The sequence below is a fragment of the Chelmon rostratus genome, chromosome 2, assembly GCF_017976325.1.
Source record: "Chelmon rostratus isolate fCheRos1 chromosome 2, fCheRos1.pri, whole genome shotgun sequence".
Taxonomy (NCBI): domain Eukaryota; kingdom Metazoa; phylum Chordata; class Actinopteri; order Chaetodontiformes; family Chaetodontidae; genus Chelmon; species Chelmon rostratus.
Window position 1 is genome coordinate 11,871,753 of NC_055659.1, and position 17,980 is coordinate 11,889,732.

Sequence of the window (17,980 nt, forward strand, 5' to 3'; positions counted from 1 at the left end):
TCTCGTTTGAAATGAAACGGTTTTATCAGCGTGGGACGCAGCTGCCTGCGACACATCCTGCACGAACCGAAGCAGATAGACGAGAGCGGCTTTCTGGAAATGTCAGATGTTAAAGGTTGATTACACAGCACAAAATCATCTTATGATATTAACTTCATTCACAGCGTGGGCGCACCAGGCAGCATTTTCTAATTAACACTTAATTAGCTACTAATTAAGACATCTTAATGACTAACTAAAGACATCGTGTCAGGTTGTGGCTGTTTGTCCTCCTTCATCATCTCACTTGCATTGTCTCTAACCCTCCAAAGCACTGTTTGACCTCCTCTGGACCACATCTGGATCTATTCATTAACGACTTATTAACACTTAGAAGTGCACATCTGCATACTGCAGGAACCTCATATCAATGACTTAGAAACATTCATAACTGCAGATCTAAATGTTACTAAAACTCTTCATTCTCTATCAGCCTAATGATTTATGACCATTTATAAATGGCAACTTGATGGATTATGTCCTTTTATAATGACTTACTAAATACCTACTGACCTGGTGGCTCATTAGGAAGTGACAAACTCTTGACACTTTATGACTGGACTTTTTGAATGAATCAAAAGGCAGAGCTCTTTTATTATTTATTTATTTATTATGTCAAATCAATGTATGAGAGCGTTGTATGTATGATTTGTTTAGATGATATCTGATTTAATGTGTTTGACACATGAATTGGCTTGGTTTCATCTTGTAGTTTCTTGTAAGGGGGTTTGATATTTTACTAAAAAATATTAATGCTTATAACTGATTTATAAAGCATTAGTTTATGTCTGTAAAGTCATTAGTTACAACTTATAAAGCCTTTCTCTGATTCTTGAACAAAGCTAAAGCGTCACATATATTGTCCTTGTTCTGTCTTCACCTGAGTATACGTCAGGAAGGATTAATAAAAAATATCACATTCTGCTTTATTTATCTTTTACACAGCGTCCCAGTTTTTTTTGTTGGGAGTCGACTAAATTTATGACAGCAATGGTTGCTTGTGCTTTAGACACTGTGACATGTCAAAGCACAAAAACACAGGTATAGATAACACTAACAGTGGCTGAATTTGGTTTAGCTGCTTTAGTTTCAGGATGCTAGTGCCGTGCATGCTGGCTCACAGCCACTCTGTAAGTGGAAGCTTGCACTGAGCAGAGCCATCATGAATGTTATTAGTACCACCTGTGCTTTTCCAAGTCAATATACATGCTGTGAAAAAGGCCTATTGTACTTACAAAACTATGATACACTTTTATAATGCTTTATTATATATAACAGCCCAACAATGTAAAATGCAGTCAAAGTGAACTCTACCTCGACAATCTACAAAAGTAATCTGCAGGTTTTAAATTAATGCATCACTAATAATATAAAATAACACATTGGAGTCTGCTGCACAAGTAGACTACTTATACTGTATTTTGGATACTGTCAGTATATTATGATAATAATTCTGTACTTTGACTTAAGTACAATTCAAAGCATAGGCCTTGAAATGTAGGCTACCTTGTAGTGAAGTATCTAAATTGAGATATTACTACTTTTAATGAAGTGAAGGCTCCAATAACTTCTTCCACTGCTGAAGGTTGTATTTGCATGGTGCTGGCAGCCAGATGCTGTGCACAGACATAAGACATGTTGGACTTGACTGGGCGTTCGTTTGTGAGGGGCGGAATTGGAAAGAAATAAGAGACACAAATAGTCATATGTATGACTTTCTGAAGTACTGTGTGTGACTTCACACAGAGTTGGGTGGATGCAGGCTTGGCCTGAGGATGGACTCCACCCTCTGTCCTGTTTACATGGGCACATGTGCTGCTTCACTGACAGCCCCCTCACACATCCAAATAATAAAAGCCCTCCCACAAGCAAGCTATTTCCTCCTCCCAGCGCGGTTACAGCCAGTGTTTGAGTGTGATGGGGTCTTTACTCCTCCACCCTGACTGACTCCTCCCGCCTCCTTGCTGTTACCCAGCCCACATGGCGCCACCAGGGAGTGGCCACTGGCCACGGAGGCAAGACTTAAACTCCGAATACGCCTTCCTCCTTCCTAACCTCCTGGTTCGAAGCGGCCAAAGCAAGACATGAGCCATGGCATCCTCACACTGCTGAATGATAAGACACTATCACAGATGCAGTAAAGAGAAATATCCATGTTTACCTGAAGATATTTACTCCTGGCGCCTTTTAAGCGGAAAACAGATAACCCAACGTCAATCATACTCACCGCTACAACCTACCTTGTTTGGTCCCGCCTAATTGCCCGTCTGTAGTCCAATTAGATTGGCTGGTTGAGTCTCATTAGAAGAAAGACCATTTTCATTGGACAAAAGCAGCAATCCTTCGAAAGTGGCTTCCAGAGGGGTGCGCTTCTTTTAACTTTACTGACATAGTGCGACTGTACAAGGTGACAGGATGCATTAAAATTCAATTGAGTTTCAAACACATCGTCCCGTCCTTCCAGAGGATGCTGTTACTGAATGTAATACGGTTTGGGCAGGCCGCAGTCTAAACTAGTGAGAACAACAAATAAAGTTGAATGAAGGACGATTTTAAATGAGGTGTTGCTTAAAAGCCTAAGTAAAATACCGTTTTAATATTTTAGATTCGATCCTTAATGTCATATAGAACGAACCGAAAATGGAAATCAACTTAAATCGCAGAAGTGCTAAATAAACGCCCATTGACTTCCTTTGGCTGTGAAGAAACATTTTGAAACATCGAGAATTTAAAGCAAGTTCAGATGCCTTAACCTGTGCATGACCTGGTTAATTGAGGATCTTCATGTACAAAACTGTCAGTCAGTGTAGTTATATTGGTAAACTTGATGAGCATTGTGAGATGTGGTTGAAAATCCATTTAGTGGGCCATGAGTCAGTATTATTAAATAAAACATTGTGACAGCTATTTGCTGCTCCCTGCTCGAGCTCCGCCAAGATGGAAGGCTGCACCGGTCAAAGAATCGAACGCGCCCATCTTTCTCCTTCATAGAGGGGGCGTCAAGTTTGTGTGAAGTTGTGAAAAGTTGTCAACTCGAAAAAAGACCAGAGAAACTCCTCCCGTCTTCAAATTATGAACAGTAAGTGAACTTTTTTGAAAAACTCAGAGGCATGTTGTGAACGAAGCATCAAGTTAGCACTACAAGTAAAATGTAAAAACATTGTTTTAAATGTATTCACGGGTGATATTGTATTGTCTAGCTAGCGTCTCAAGCAGTTTAAAAGTAATGAGCTACTTAACTGCTAATTGTCCGTACTTAGCTAACAACATTTAGCCAACCAAGTGAAGCTAGCTAACTGTTGCACATCAACGTAACTTCTGACAATACCTGCTTACACAACAATTTAACTTTATCCAATTCCTGTGAGCAAGCTAACTATTTATGTTTAGTAGTGTAGTAGAAATAACGTCAGTCTCTTTAGCCAACGACTTACTTAGCACTTTTTCTCTACGTTACTTGTGGTGAGTTTATGTTAGCTTAGCCAACAGGCTAGCTGGCCCTTCGAGCACTTGTGGCATGGATTTTCTTGCATTTCTTGCCTTAATTGCTTTACGTTCACTACAACAATTCCTCAAGTTTACTTATTATTGTGAGCTTGACCGTGCGCGTACTGTGTTCCCACCCAGTCGTTGAATCGAACGGTCACTCAGTTGGGGCGGTTTGCTGTTTCAACGTAACTATTTCAAGATAAGTGATCTTACAAACTCTTCTTCCGCAGATCAGCAGCAGGGTGAAATGGCCGCTGTGGAGAGCGGTGGAGGCTTCAGTCAAAAGCGAAACACGAACTCACAAGTAGGTTCAGCGGACTTGCCAAAACGGATGACTGTCAGCCGGGAAACATTAACCACACTCCCTACTCATGCCCACTGTACCTGTTATGCATTTTCTGACAGTTTGTTTGATTCTGCAGTTCATTTGTGCGGAGACTTTTACGGGTTGTTGATTTTCTCAGCAGAGCACATGTCACTGGGGTGGGGAATGGGCAGGTAAATTTCGCCCACACGGGGTGTTCCCGTCAAACCCCGGCACTTCATGTGCATTTCGCTCGGCCCATTTGGCTGGCCTTGGAGGGGGTGGCTAGAGGAGTGTGTCAGTTTATAGGGCAAAATAAAGTGTGGGAGGGAGATGGGTGGGTTTGGGGGGAGGGGAAGCCGAGCCCGCCGCTGCTTTGGAAAAAATGTGGTCCCTCCCATACTCTCCCACCCTGCTTCCCCCTGGACTTCTCACTCCAGCCCCACTCTGTGAAGTGCTGCAAAGAGACATGCATGACAAAAAAGGGTTTAATGTTATGATTGGCATTTTGGGAGTGTGGCAATATAGCATTTACAAAATTTATTGTGTCGATTTTGCCTTATTTACTGTACTGTAAATAAGTCCTCACATTTAGATCAGATGAATATGGAATCTTATTTTTTTTTTTTTAATCAAAGTGAAAATTATTTTTAAAAGATTGCCTAGCCTTTTCAGTCCAGGCTCTTCATCTTTAGACCTATTTTTAAAGTCGTTCCTTAAAACCCTAAAATTTTTATAAATACTTGTGCGGTTATCCTGTCTGTTTTATTCTTATTTTATTCTGCCTGTTTAATTGCACAACAAGTTTGCTTATAAAAGTGCTAAAAAATCTTCCTGTCAGTATACAACTTTGAACTGCACCAGTAAATGTAAAATGGTGGAGTGGACATTTCGAAAGCCATTTGTTTTTTTTGTCACAGCTGTATTTTACTTGTATGTTAGATAGTAAGATGTGTTTTTACCCTATGAATTCCTTGTCTTTTCCTCTCATATATTCTCTCTCCTTCCAGGACTCACAACAGCCATCTCCTCTTGCCTTGTTGGCAGCCACATGCAGTCGGATTGACACCCCAGGAGAGAATGATTCACCGTCAGAACAACAAAACCAGCAGCAACAGTTGGACCTAAACCAGGGTGTTTTCACCTCCAGTGCCAATGGCTGGCAGGTTATCCCTCTCAGTGTTCAAGCATCCTCAGGCACTAGCACCAGCACCACTGACTCCTCAGGGGTGATGACAGGAGGAGATGCAGGAAAGAGCAGACAGGTGCTGTCACCATCAGTAGCCATTGCAAGCACTCAGGGACAGCAGCAGCAGCCACAGCAATACGTTGTGGCTCAGGCTCCATCGATGCAGGGTCAGCAGGTTCTTACCACCATATCAGGTATGATGCCCAACATTCAGTACCAGGTTATTCCCCAGTTTCAGACAGTAGATGGCCAGCCACTGCAGTTGGCACATGCCCAGCAGGATTCTACTGTACCTGCTGCTGCAGGACCAGGGCAGCAGTTTCAGATAGTATCCTCTCCTAATGGCCAGCAGATCATAGCCACAACCAACAGAGCTGGTCCAGCAGGAAACATCATAACGATGCCCAGTCTCCTTCAAGGAGCCATCCCCATTCAAAATATAAGCTTAGGCAATGGCGTGTTACAAAACCAGCCCCAGTTCCTGGCGAATATGCCAATGTCACTAAATGGGAACATCACTTTGTTGCCCGTCAGTACTGGAACAAGTGGTACAGGGGGAGATGCAAATGGTGGAGGGGATACAGGGGTCAGCCAACTTATACAGCAACAGCAATCGCAACGTCCAGTGTCTTCTAACAGCGGGGCGTGTTACATGACAAATGCACCCACTGTCACCACGCAGACTTCCACTTCTATTGGAATGACCCAAACACAGAACAGCAATGGAGTGATGACAGGGACATTCCAGCAAAATGCAGCATCTTCCCTGGGTGTTCCAATACAACCAGACAACAGAGATGGGCAGCAGCCACAGCAGATCCTTATCCAGCCTCAGCAGGTTATTCAAGGTGGAACACCCATCCAGACCATCCAGGCCAGTCCTGGTGGTCAGGTATTTGCAACTCCGACACTCAGCCAGGAAGGGCTTCAGAATCTTCAAATTATGCCAAACGCAGGCCCCATCCTCCTGCGCACTGTGGGTCCCAATGGCCAGGTGAGCTGGCAGACCATTCAGATCCAGAGTTCGGCAGGACCGCAGATCACGCTGGCCCCCGTGCAGTCTCTCCCCCAACTTGGCCAGGCTCAGGGAGCTACTGCAGCTGGAGGACTATCTGTCAACACAGTGCAGATCCCAGGCATCCAGACCATAAATCTCAACACACTCGGAGGTTCCGGGCTGCAGATGCACCAGCTGCAGACTGTTCCCATCACCATTGCCAGCACAGCAGGTCAGTTACTGGCATGCTTTCCAGAAATAATTGATGTTCAGTGTAAAAAATGTGTGCATTAATTTTGAAAAGTGAAATACAACCTAATGTCCAAAAAAATTAGGATGTTGCTTTTTGGAATTTGGAGTATATTAACATACAGTATACTGAATGAACAGCTGTCATGTTTCAGACATTTTAAGCTTTTTGTGACTCTCGAAAACCAAGTGACCTTTGTGTGAAGAAGGACTTTATTGGTACTAAATGATCCAATCTTCATGTCGCGCCATCTAAATTTCTAAATTGATTTGGTACATATGTTGTATGCCATTTGCAGTCGTTACTTTTCAGACATCATCAAAAATGGCTAAAAAACCTTTGTTCGAGTTTAGTTTCAGTTGTTTTAGGCAAGACGGGTAACCAACAACTTGTCCAGGTCCAGTCACAGAGTCTAGTAAATGTGTTACCACGACTACTGAAGGCCTGTGCAAGGGAGCTGGGACACCCCCTTGAGCACATATTCAACCTGAGCTTGGGACAGGGGAGGGCTGTCATGTACAGAAGTTTGCGGACGACACAGCCATAGTGGGCTGTATCAGGAGCGGACAAGAGGATGAGTACAGGAAACTGATCCAAGACTTCATCACATGGTGTGACTCCAACCACCTGCTCCTCAACACCACCAAGACCAGGGAAATGGTAGTGGACTTTAGGAGACCCAGACCGTGTCCAGAACCGGTCATAATTAAAGGGGACTGCGTGGAGGTGGTTCACACCTACAAATACCTGGGAGTCCAGCTGGATGAGAAACTGGATTGGACTGCCAACACTGACGCTCTGTGCAGGAAAGGACAGAGCCGCCTGTACTTCCTCAGAGGGCTGGCGTCCTTCAACATCTGCAAAAAGCTGCTACAGATCTTCTACCAGTCTGGTAGCGAGTGCCCTCCTGTATGCAGTTGTGTGCTGGGGGAGCAGCTTGAAGAAGAAGGACACAGCACGCCTGGACAAACTGGTGAGGAAGGCAGGCTCTATCGTTGGCACAGAGCTGGATAGTCTGACATCTGTGGCAGAGCGACGGACACTGAACAAGCTCCTGTCCATAATAGACAATCCTGATCACCCACTGCACAGCACCATCTCCAGGCAGAGGAGCAGCTTCAGTGACAGACAGCGGTCAATGTCCTGCTCTATGGACAGACTGAAAAGATTGTTCCTCCCCCACACCGTACGGTTCTTCAACACCTCTCGGGGAAGGTGATAAAAGCAATAATCAACACAACAACTCCAGACTCACTACACACTCACACCATGGACACACGCACTTTATCACACACACATCTATATGCTGGACCTAAGTGTGGACAAACCGACTGTTGCACACTGTCATTTTGCACAACTGCACTACTGTGCCCATATTTAACTGCCAGATGTTTATCCTGTAAAGCTTAGTTCTATATTTTTATCTCACTTTTTATTCTTATATTGTTATTTTGTATTGTATTTTTGCCTCCTTACTTGAAAGTTGTTATTTAATTGAAAGTTGTTCTTGTTCTTATCATGCATGCCCTTGTGTTTCCACCCTTTGAGCTGCTGGAACTGCAAATTTCTCTTTGGAGATTAAAAAAGTATCTATCTATCTAGTAATACAGAGTAGTCATACAGAGTAATCATTTGGCCATTAGGTTTATTGCTGTATTGAAGTTTTTCCCCCATATTTGTATCTCTGGATTTAATCTCTTTCACTCTTTGTGTGTCAAGTGCTCTATACTGGTTTAACCTGTTCAGTTGGACCATTGTTCTCCAGAGCTCCTTACTGCACTGCGTGTATTTGTGTTGCTTTTTTTTGTTTTTTTTCTGATTGACACTGTATCTCTTCAGAAGATGGTTACAGTATTGTAGTGGTTTGGCCACATTTTCTGTTTCATTGTAGGGTTGTAACTTGACTCCTCCCATCTTATAGCAACCTCAATCACGTCTAAACCCTTCAGTTCTGTTATTGGCAATCCCTCCCATTAAGTTTACATGCCTGCTAGTCGACATTTCATCAAACGCTAACGTTTGTTAGGAGTCACTGGGCGTGTTTTCAGCATGTAGTTTTGCTCTTTTATCTTTATTATGAAGTCATGTGCTTCTCATCAGCTGTGTATGTACCTGCTGTGTTTGGACTCCAGTAGTTCTGAATTTTGAGCTTTTGTATGCGTCAGTGTCAGTGCTAACCTTAAACTAACATTTACTTAAGCAGAGTAGTTAAAGCCTGGCGGGTTCAGGCTTTGTGGCATTAGACTGTATGTACTTGTGTTACTTGTAATATTACTAGTGTTAAAATAATACTTTTCTGAACACCCTAGGTTAAGTATTGTTATTTAAGTCTTAAGCAATGTTGAATAAAGCTATTGTAAAGGCCAGAAAATGAGGAAATATCAGAAAGTAACTAGTGAAATTCTTGACTATTTGTTATTGGAAATTATCTGCAGTAGATCTTATCAGAAATGACCTAGATCTTTTAGTTGCCGGCAACATACAGTTGAGGCTAGCACACATTTATAATGTATAGTATGTAACTGATTTATTCCTTTGCATATATGCTATCTTAAGAGTGGTGCACTTGCTGTTAAATTTATTTATTTAAAGGCAGTAATTAAGGGTCCCTGTCGTATCTGAGTGTTTGACTTTTTAATGAGTTCTCAAGTACAAGAAAGCTGTCACTTCTCTGAGAAATGGAATGGATTCATTTTGCAGAAAAGATGGCATGAAAAACTTGACGTTTGATGTATAAAGTTGGAGTGTGATGTGAACTTAGTAATGAGTTATTAACCAAAAAGCTCCCTAACTATTGTAGAATTTGTCTCACGTTTGAGTATTTTCTATTCCATTACTGCAGGAGAGCAGGCCTTACAGACAGGCGGAGACAGTTTGGATGATAGCACAGCTATGGATGATGAGGATATAAGCCCACCACCTCAAGGACGACGTAACCGCAGGGAAGCCTGCACCTGTCCCTTCTGCAAGGATGGAGAAGGACGGTATGTCACTGACACACTTTATTGGGCTCACCTGTACACGTGATACAATCTAATACAGTTGTTCTGCCATAAATTCCACTTTTATCATGCTCAGTTTTGTTCAGTTTCTGTTGTCATTGCGCAATTCAGTCCAGTACAACACATCATAGTTATGTGTTGTACTGGACTGAATTAAATTTGGAGGGGTTTCTAAAATAGGTGTAAATAGGAAGGACAAAACATGAGAAACACCTCAATATTATATTGAGGTATTTCTCATAGTCCAGTCCAACATCACCTTTAACTATGACATCAATAATAAACATAGTTGAATTTACGCATTTCCAACAGTGTAAGCAAGCACTGAACATTATGAGCTTTGTAAAGATAGTTTCTTCAGAAAGTAACTTCTTTTATTATGTAATCCTATTTGTATGATATACTGTTATTTGTAAGTCATTGTTAGATGTCAATGGTTAAGAAAAAGCATTTATAGAACTGTTGTCCAGAACTACAAAAATAACACTCAAAGTGTAATAAACTACAGCTTTTCTTAAGAGTATCAAATAGAAACACTACATTTCCATTTCAGTTGACTGCATGTGATCACCTCACAGCAACTTTCCAACTCTGATCTATGTTTTTACATCGAGCAGTGACCCAACTAAAAAGAAGCAGCACATATGTCACATCTCTGGCTGTGGGAAAATCTACGGCAAGACATCCCACCTGAGGGCCCATCTCCGTTGGCACACAGGAGAACGACCCTTCGTCTGCAGCTGGTCTTTCTGTGGCAAACGATTCACCCGTTCAGATGAGCTTCAGCGCCATAAGAGGACGCACACAGGTGACATTGATGATTTTTGTTTATTTGACAATATGAGGACATTAAATTTTGCACAACTACAAAGCTTCAAAAATGACAAAGACGTTCAAAGACTTCTTTGTGGTCCTTGATGTGTCCCATGCAATTGTACAACAATTAATCTAAATAATAATTAATATAATCATAATGAATAATGAATTATCCACTCGAATCTTGTATCATCTTAATATCTTGCTGATCTTTATTTACCCCCAAAGTATTTAAAAAATGTATTCTCTACTGCGCTATAGTGCATCAGTTCTTCTCATTAACATTTTCAACTGCCTTGCCAAGTGTCTGTCGTAGTCTGGTAAATACCAGCTGCAGCTATTTTTAGATTTTTATTTCTCCCTCCTTTTCAGGTGAAAAAAGGTTTCTTTGCCCGGAGTGTCCCAAACGTTTCATGCGCAGTGATCACCTCTCGAAGCACATCAAAACCCACATGAACAAGAAAGCAGCAGCAGTTGCCGCGGCCACGGGCAGCACCACAGGCTCGACTGACGCTGTTTCCCCTGCAGCAGGAATAAAAGTGGAAACAGGAGAAGTGTCAGCCAATGACCAGCACACCATCGTCACCATGGAAACCTTATCAGCAGAGAGCATAGCTCGATTAGCCAGCAGCGGGATCAACATGATGCAGGTGGACCTTCACCAAATTAATGGCAACAACTACTAAGAACGGTGGCAGAGCAGGAAGACGGCCTTGGTGGATGTTGCATTCGGACGTTGGGGGTTAAAAAGGGCATGTCTGACTTCAGACACAGAACCTCTCAAAGGCTTTAGAAAGGAGAGGCGGTCATGCATTGGACACTATTGAATTTGAGAACTGCAGTATGAGTATGGATTTCCATCTTGTATTAAATACCTGTGGCATTTTGGGGTCAGAGTTGGATTCAAATGTCAGACTAGAGAAATCAGTCATGAAATCTCATTTCCTCTGAATGGAAACAGCACTACACTAACATTTGTCCTACATGAAGACCCAACCCGATTTGATAGTGAGACCGCAATAAAATACACAGACCGGCACACTTGATGTTGAATTGGTGACAAGTAATCTCTACAAGCTTCTTTAGTAAAGAGATGACACTACCAAGTCAGACTCTCACCCTTGTCTACAAGGCTGTGAGCTTTGCTACTTGTCCCTCTTCGCCTCAGGTGTCTCCTGCCCTCTCGGGGGCCCTCTGGGCTGCTGTATCAGGAATGCCCCTCAGGCCAACCGGCTCATAATGCTAAATTCACCCCTAAAATTCTAATTCTAATCTCAAGCAGCAAATATATGGTTCTCACCTGTCCATGGATGCAGTTGTGGGCAAACTTAGCATGTTCACAAATTAACAATCCCAGTATCATAGGAATAATATGTTTAAAATAAAAGAATTAAGTGTTTTAGGGGGGACTGTTAGAGCAGGACTGGAATAGATGAGGTCGGAGCCAGAAGCACTAATCAGTGTGAGGATGTAGGTGTGTCAGGGCACTGAAATCCTGAGAATTGCTTTAACCTTTTATGTAGGTGCACACATTAAAGCCATCATGCTTTGATATGTTTATCATAGCAAAAACATTTTGATTTTTTTAATGTATATATATATATATTTTTGGTAAAGGCTACAGAATTTCTTAGCTTAGGAAGGATCATCTTACACATTTGCATGAGATTGCCTTTCAGTTATATGAACCTCTCATGCCCAATCAATCTTAATCTTATTTTATATATATGTAGATTAAATGTGTAAACTTACAAGCCTTTTTGTCATAGAATATTGTATTCTATACAGTCCAGATCTTCCCAGTATGTTTTTCCTGTGGTGTACTTATCAGAGACTTTGCCTTGCAGTCCCTCTGTTTTCTTTCTGTGGAAGTGTTTGTTTAGTCATATATGGTCAGACTGAAGTATTTGTCCAGACAGCATAAACATGTAAGCTTAAAACCAAAGGTTCATACTCATTTTATAAGCAAAACTAGGAAATCTTTCTTTGGTCCATCAACTTTCTATTAATTTTTACTCTTGTAATGCATATGTTACATTTCTAACTGGAAAAGACCCAGCTTGAGGCTAATCTTGGACACACATCCCTTTGTTTTCTAAATAAATAAGTTGCAAAATATATTGAGGGTCAGTTTTTCTCACCTCTGTTGAAATGTCTTTTGCTTTGGAAGTCTGCTTTATTTGAGAAAGACAATTATAACTTTTATGTCAAATGTATGTTAAAAGCTCTCCTTTAAGTTCAACAGACAAGTGCTCTTATTTTTATTTTTTTGCCCCGCTTTAAATAAGGGATTTTATATGGTGTGTATACAACTACTGCAAATGCCAACAGCTGGATTACAATAAAAAATATACTTTGTTTCATTTCTTTGCAAACTTGTCTCACAAACAATTAATCAAATCAATTGATCAAAACATCCTTTATTCATTTAAAATCACTCAAACTAAAAACATTCAAAACTTTAATACAGAGGAAATAGAACAGTATGAACAATTGCCCCCCTGGTGTTATCACATGTCTACATCGTCCTCAGTCTTCAGTTTGTTACGGAGGCTGTAAGAGAAATATTACATTGTAGGTGTTTGTCAGTTCCAGCACTTATCATCACTCAGTAAGGTGGATTAGCAGCATGATAACCAGCTTTTTGATATGTCATCTTAGGGCCAACTGCTGAACTGAATGATGTGTTGCCTGTCTTTCTGAAAGCACCCTACCCTGGCCCACTCTACGTAAACATACATATGGGTATTTTCATTGTAAAAAAAAAAAAAAAAAAATGCTTATGTGAATCGAATGTTGCCGTTACAGTTGTTAGCAGCTTGAGAACACCTGAATAGAAACCTGAATTAATTACAAAATTATGTCCTTCCCCACCTGCTGAGGTAGGAGTGGACGTCAGAGAAGCCGTGGTACTGAGCCAGGGGGAACAGGATGCCAGTCGGGCAGCGGCCCTCACGCAGCCGGCAGAAGCTGCAGTTGCAAATGCCACGACAGGGAGGGCACTTCCACTCCTGAGGAGAACACCAAATGGTTAAACACTGAACTAACAGGCATCAGAGAAAGAAAGTAAATGTAGACAAGTAAAAAGATTTTTTAAAAGTATTTGCAGTGCTACGACTTTGACTCGCAGGGTTGCTTACTTAAAGGTGCAAATGATGAACAGCATAGACAGACAAAGCCTGTGTACAATTCTGTCTTAGAAATACTTGAGTTATTGTCTTTTTGTCTTGTCACTTAATGAAGAGATGCTATTTACAATGACTGATGAATTACTATTTACTAATTACTATTTAAATTATTTTAGCTTGTTTCATATCTTGTGTTTTGGATTTTATTTACTTTTTAGTCTTTTACTGTAAAACACTTTACTATTATTATTATTCATAACAATATTACAGGCCACAGAAGTTGGCAGCGACCTACCTCAACTAAAAAAAAAGTCCAAATTTAAAAAGAAAAAATATATATAATATTGTCACTTCAGAGTACTCTAGCAACGTTTTCACTTTTAATCCTCACCAATTGTCAAATGTTTGTACTTGTGATGTGTCTCATGTGAATTCAAATTCGATAAATGTCAAAAGGACCCACTAGCTCCAGCGGGAACCATGAGCATTAGACAAAAGACAGTGTGTGTCTGATGTTTGTTCAGACGACAAGACAAATAATGGTGCACAGGAAATGTGCCACACCTATCCATCAGATAGGCTTAGTGGGGTGACTGTAGGTACTCTTCTCTTTTAGCCTATGGTTACAAACAACACTTTTGTTTGACCCACCATACAGAATTGTTGTGTCAGGATCTATTTTGTGTTTTTTGGTTGCAGAAGTATTTTTATGGGCATTCTAATCCATCAACAGAGGCTGTCAGGCTTAGCTTTCCTAGAGCACAGCACAGAAAGGTTGTGCTTCTATGGATGTAAATACAGTAAGTTACAGGAAGTGTGTTTTCAGGCCCAAGTGTGAATGTACAGAATAATGATCCATAAGATAACCCCCAAAGTCAAATCTCAATGTGCATGAAGACAGAAACTTGATTTTAATTGATTAATAATGTTCACATGAGGCTTTTAAATCTCGGGAAAAGGGATTAATAACAACCATTTTTTAACTGCATGTGCATTAAACCCTTTGTTTTTATGGTGGGGTGAGTCATTCTGGAGAGTATCAGCAAGTATTTCCTCACGGCCCTCTAGCTGTCCGCTCTGTGTGTGTGCTGTACACAGCGCTGGCTCTGTAAATGGGAAACAGTCAAAGTGGCTTGAATCAAGCCACACAACACTGTTACAGCCAATCAGCAACAAGTTCTTTCTCCAAAATGACTCACCTCACCTATCTCTCTATGTACCTCTACAGCACAACTTTTTTTATAGAAAATAAAAATAAAACAGTAAATACTGAAAAGATGCATGTAAAATGTATCTGAACAGGTGTAGAGTGTGTGTTAGTGCGTCAGCAGTCTGACCGGATCAAGCAGCGCCTTCTTGACATCCTCGCCGTATCGGTTCCTCAGACACGGCCCACAGAACTGACCCTGAATCCCCCGACAGTCCTCACTGCGGCAGCACGTCTTAGTGTCAGTAGTTTTCTGACGGCACTGATGGCATGTGGAACCCTGAAAGTACACAAAGAAGCCTCAACAACAGAGATGGTGGACAGATACACTGACATTTTTAGCACATCTCATCACAATAGATCACGCTAAATGACACCATCCAAATACTTGGTCATACAGAGGTTGAGCATGATTTTCGGGCTTTAGTAATTAAGAGATCGCTACGTGGTAGTGCCCCAATAACCATCAGTGTTTCCTCAAATATCAGGACTCAGTTGCACAGTGATTTTCTTTGTGGTTCCTGGCCTAACTGATGTGACAACAAACTGCCCTGATATTGGTAAAAATCTTTACCCATTTATCTCATTAAAGGAACTGCAGGTAGAGTCCGACTGAGAACTCACTGTGACTCTGTTGTAGACTTTATCAGTCATGTTGTCAGCGACAAGCTGAATCTCGTCCTCTGTGATGTCCTCCACAGGGCGGATAAAATGAGGCTTGCTCTGATTAGGCCGTGGCGGAGCTCGGCGTTGTGGAGCTCGGCGTACCTGGAACACAAAGGCAAAAAAATAGATCTATTTAGCTTGAAGTTTTACACAGAAATTGACAAGGTACAGATTAAGTTAGCTAAATATAGACTATTATACAGTATATATTACAAGAACAAGATGGATGAGAAAAAAGAAGTTACAACTCATTTATACAAATAGAAACACTATCATCCCACTGTTTTTGTGAATGCATCCATGCATAATCCTACAGCATGTTCTACAGTGTTATGAAAAATGTTGTTAATCTATTTTGACTATAAAATCATTTGATTTTCTTGCCTGAGATCTACCTTTAAAGCAAATCAATTCAAAATATACAGGGGCACAATAAAACGAAATAGAACTTTTACTGTAGTGTAATAAGAAATAATGTCTTTGTTTCTCACTAAATTAAGTCAGTTTACTGGACAATTTGCAGTGCAAAAACTTAAGATGTGTAATAAACAAAGAGCCATAGTGGCTCCCGATCCTTTTCTCAATGCTTTCAACTGGTCCTGGATAAATGGCAGAGTTTACCTCCAGCAGCTCCTCCTCCAAGCTGAGCTCCAGTTCTTCCTCTTTAGGGGCTGAAGAATCCTCACTTCCCCCCATGGAGCGGGTCCATCTGCGAGACTCCGGCTCTGGGTTCTTCCTGGCTTCTCCTCCAGCTGCACGTGAACGTGGTGGACGCTGTGGACGATGTTCGATAAAATCACGTCAATACACAGGTTTATTTAGAACTGCTGTCATTCAGAGCTCTGATTTCTGAAGAGACGGCAGAGGATGGCGGCTTCCTTGTCAGCTGTTCCACCTTTTGTTTTCTCAAGAGTTCTAGCAAAATCTTGGGGATCTAAATTTCTGTCCACCATCCGTCATGTTAAATATTCACAACTGCTTTTGGGATTTTTCATCATCTACTCACAGAACTTTTCTCTTTTGTCTTCTGTTTGCCTGCTTGTTTTTTCAGAAACCCTGCACCTCCTGGCATCTTCTGCAGGTCTGCCATCAGCTGAGCCAACTGTTTGAAAACAGGGGTATAAGAATGATTAGATCCATGGCAGCTGACCAACATCTTGAGGCATTCCAGCAGGGCAAATCTGCCAGCACTTGAAACTAAAAGCATTGTGGCGCAACACTTATATCACAATTTCCAAAAAAGAGCCATGAATCAGTACAGTTTAGGCTGGTGGCAATGTATGCTCACCATCCATAAACATTCAAATAAACTTCTTACAACTTCTTGAAGCAAAATAATCAGGAGTGCTTTGGAATGTTATTCTTGTGACACAATTAAAATAACTAACCAGTTTCGAGCTGAATGTTTTGCAAGTTGCTGTCTACAGTAGCAGCTCTTACAGCAGCCTTAAACTGTATTTATACTCCTATTTGCTAGCAGCAAATAGGAGTATAAATACAGTTTAATAGATCTATGACAGTTAATAATATATCTCTCTGTGGGGTAACATGCAATGAATGCATCAAATCTGACCTCACATTTTGTTGGGTATTCTTAGGCACTAGTTTGGCAACAGCCACACTATTTGCAACAGAAGTCTGCCAGTGCTATACTATAAAAGGATCCTGTGATTCTGGCTTACCATTGCTTTGTTGGCCTTGATGTTCTGCTGTCTCTTGGCCAGGAAAGACTCCGCTACATCTTCTGCGGAATCAGAGTCATGCTCATCAGACGGACACCTCCCAGCCACTGCTGTCTCTTCTTCTTCATCTTTAAATTTTACTCGTCTCGTTGCGTGACTGGTCCGCCCTGCCCTCTTGACCTCTCGCTTTTTTGTCTTCTGTTTCTCCTCCTCCTCCTCATCATCAGTGGACTGCTGGGCAGAGTGAGTGGAGCGGAGAGCCACCCTCAGTCTGAAGGTGTGGGCACCAGAGGAGGGTTTACATGTGGCTCTCTGCTCCTTGCGGGAAGAGTCAGACTGGGCTTCATCTTCACTGTCCGACTTTGAATTCTGATGGACATAAAGGGATGTGATTTCTCATTTGGCTACTGATGCGTCTCTTACACCATAGTTCTCACAGTGAAATATGTTATGGTCAAACTGTCCTCATTACAGCAGAAAATAAAAAGGATAGTCTGTCAGATGCACTTCAGTGAAAATGAGTAAACTCGTTGTATGACAGATCCATAAAGGGCAACGTTCCTGATGTGAGCGTTTTATATTATAAACCAACCAAACTAGGTGCCTATTAAATTTAAATATTTAAATTTAGAGGCCTTCGTTTAAATCAGATTACTCACCTTAACGCAGTGGTCGCTGATTTCACTGTCAGAAAAGCCGTAAAATGTTCGCTCATTTTCAGAGTCCTCCGCGAAAACATCAGCTAATGCTAGCCCCTTAGCCACGGACTGCGTTCCCAAAACCCCCGTCTGAAGAGATAGAACAGCAAACTTTGCTTAAAAACATTTAATCCGTGCGCACTACCTACTTGCCCTGAAAAATATATAGTATTAAGTTACTTTACCATTTTATTTTTGATGACCATGGACAGCAAGTAAATGCGACCTCCTCAAGTTTAGCTAGGTGGCACGCGCGCAGGTGCCTCTGCAGTTATCTGATTGAACGCTAGATGTGCCTGTTTTGTTGTTTTGGGCAACACGAATGAAACGAATTAGCCTCGGGAAATGTCGCTTTTTAAACTCCGCCCTCAAGGGGTGATCCGAATGTCTAAACAAGCAGCCTTTCAAGATTCATGATGATGATTGAAATAAAATGCAAGCATTGAAGTAGAGTGTATCTAAGACAGCCAATAAAAATAACAATAACAATGTATTCCAAAGCACTCAAGATTG

General features: G+C 41.4%; 2 protein-coding genes across 2 annotated transcripts; one reads left to right on the forward strand and one right to left on the reverse strand.

The window, feature by feature from the left end:
* Window positions 1-3,071: 3,071 nt before the first annotated feature.
* On the forward strand, window positions 3,072-12,449 carry sp1 (sp1 transcription factor). The gene is made up of 6 exons (XM_041962321.1): window positions 3,072-3,118; window positions 3,759-3,832; window positions 4,843-6,250; window positions 9,111-9,252; window positions 9,888-10,078; window positions 10,459-12,449. Exons 1-6 carry the CDS (start codon window positions 3,112-3,114, stop codon window positions 10,770-10,772), a joined length of 2,136 nt encoding a protein of 711 aa, XP_041818255.1. The 5' UTR covers window positions 3,072-3,111; the 3' UTR covers window positions 10,773-12,449.
* Window positions 12,450-12,596: 147 nt separating this feature from the next.
* Window positions 12,597-17,673, reverse strand: LOC121612455 (cell division cycle-associated protein 7-like). The gene is made up of 9 exons (XM_041945348.1): window positions 17,653-17,673; window positions 17,429-17,557; window positions 16,770-17,138; window positions 16,094-16,189; window positions 15,709-15,861; window positions 15,046-15,189; window positions 14,552-14,701; window positions 12,961-13,097; window positions 12,597-12,639 (listed from the first exon to the last, which is right to left on the reverse strand). Exons 1-9 carry the CDS (start codon window positions 17,671-17,673, stop codon window positions 12,597-12,599), a joined length of 1,242 nt encoding a protein of 413 aa, XP_041801282.1.
* Between the last annotated feature and the right edge of the window lie 307 nt (window positions 17,674-17,980).

Coding starts and splice junctions, on each gene's coding strand:
- sp1 (XM_041962321.1), top strand. Junction 3,833..4,842: donor AGCGAAACACGAACTCACAA/GTAGGTTCAGCG, acceptor CTCTCCTTCCAG/GACTCACAACAGCCATCTCC. Junction 10,079..10,458: donor CCATAAGAGGACGCACACAG/GTGACATTGATG, acceptor CCTCCTTTTCAG/GTGAAAAAAGGTTTCTTTGC.
- LOC121612455 (XM_041945348.1), bottom strand. CDS start 17,673: ATGGTCATCAAAAATAAAATG. Junction 15,862..16,093: donor AGACAAAAGAGAAAAGTTCT/GTGAGTAGATGA, acceptor CATCGTCCACAG/CGTCCACCACGTTCACGTGC. Junction 13,098..14,551: donor AGAAGGCGCTGCTTGATCCG/GTCAGACTGCTG, acceptor TGTTCTCCTCAG/GAGTGGAAGTGCCCTCCCTG.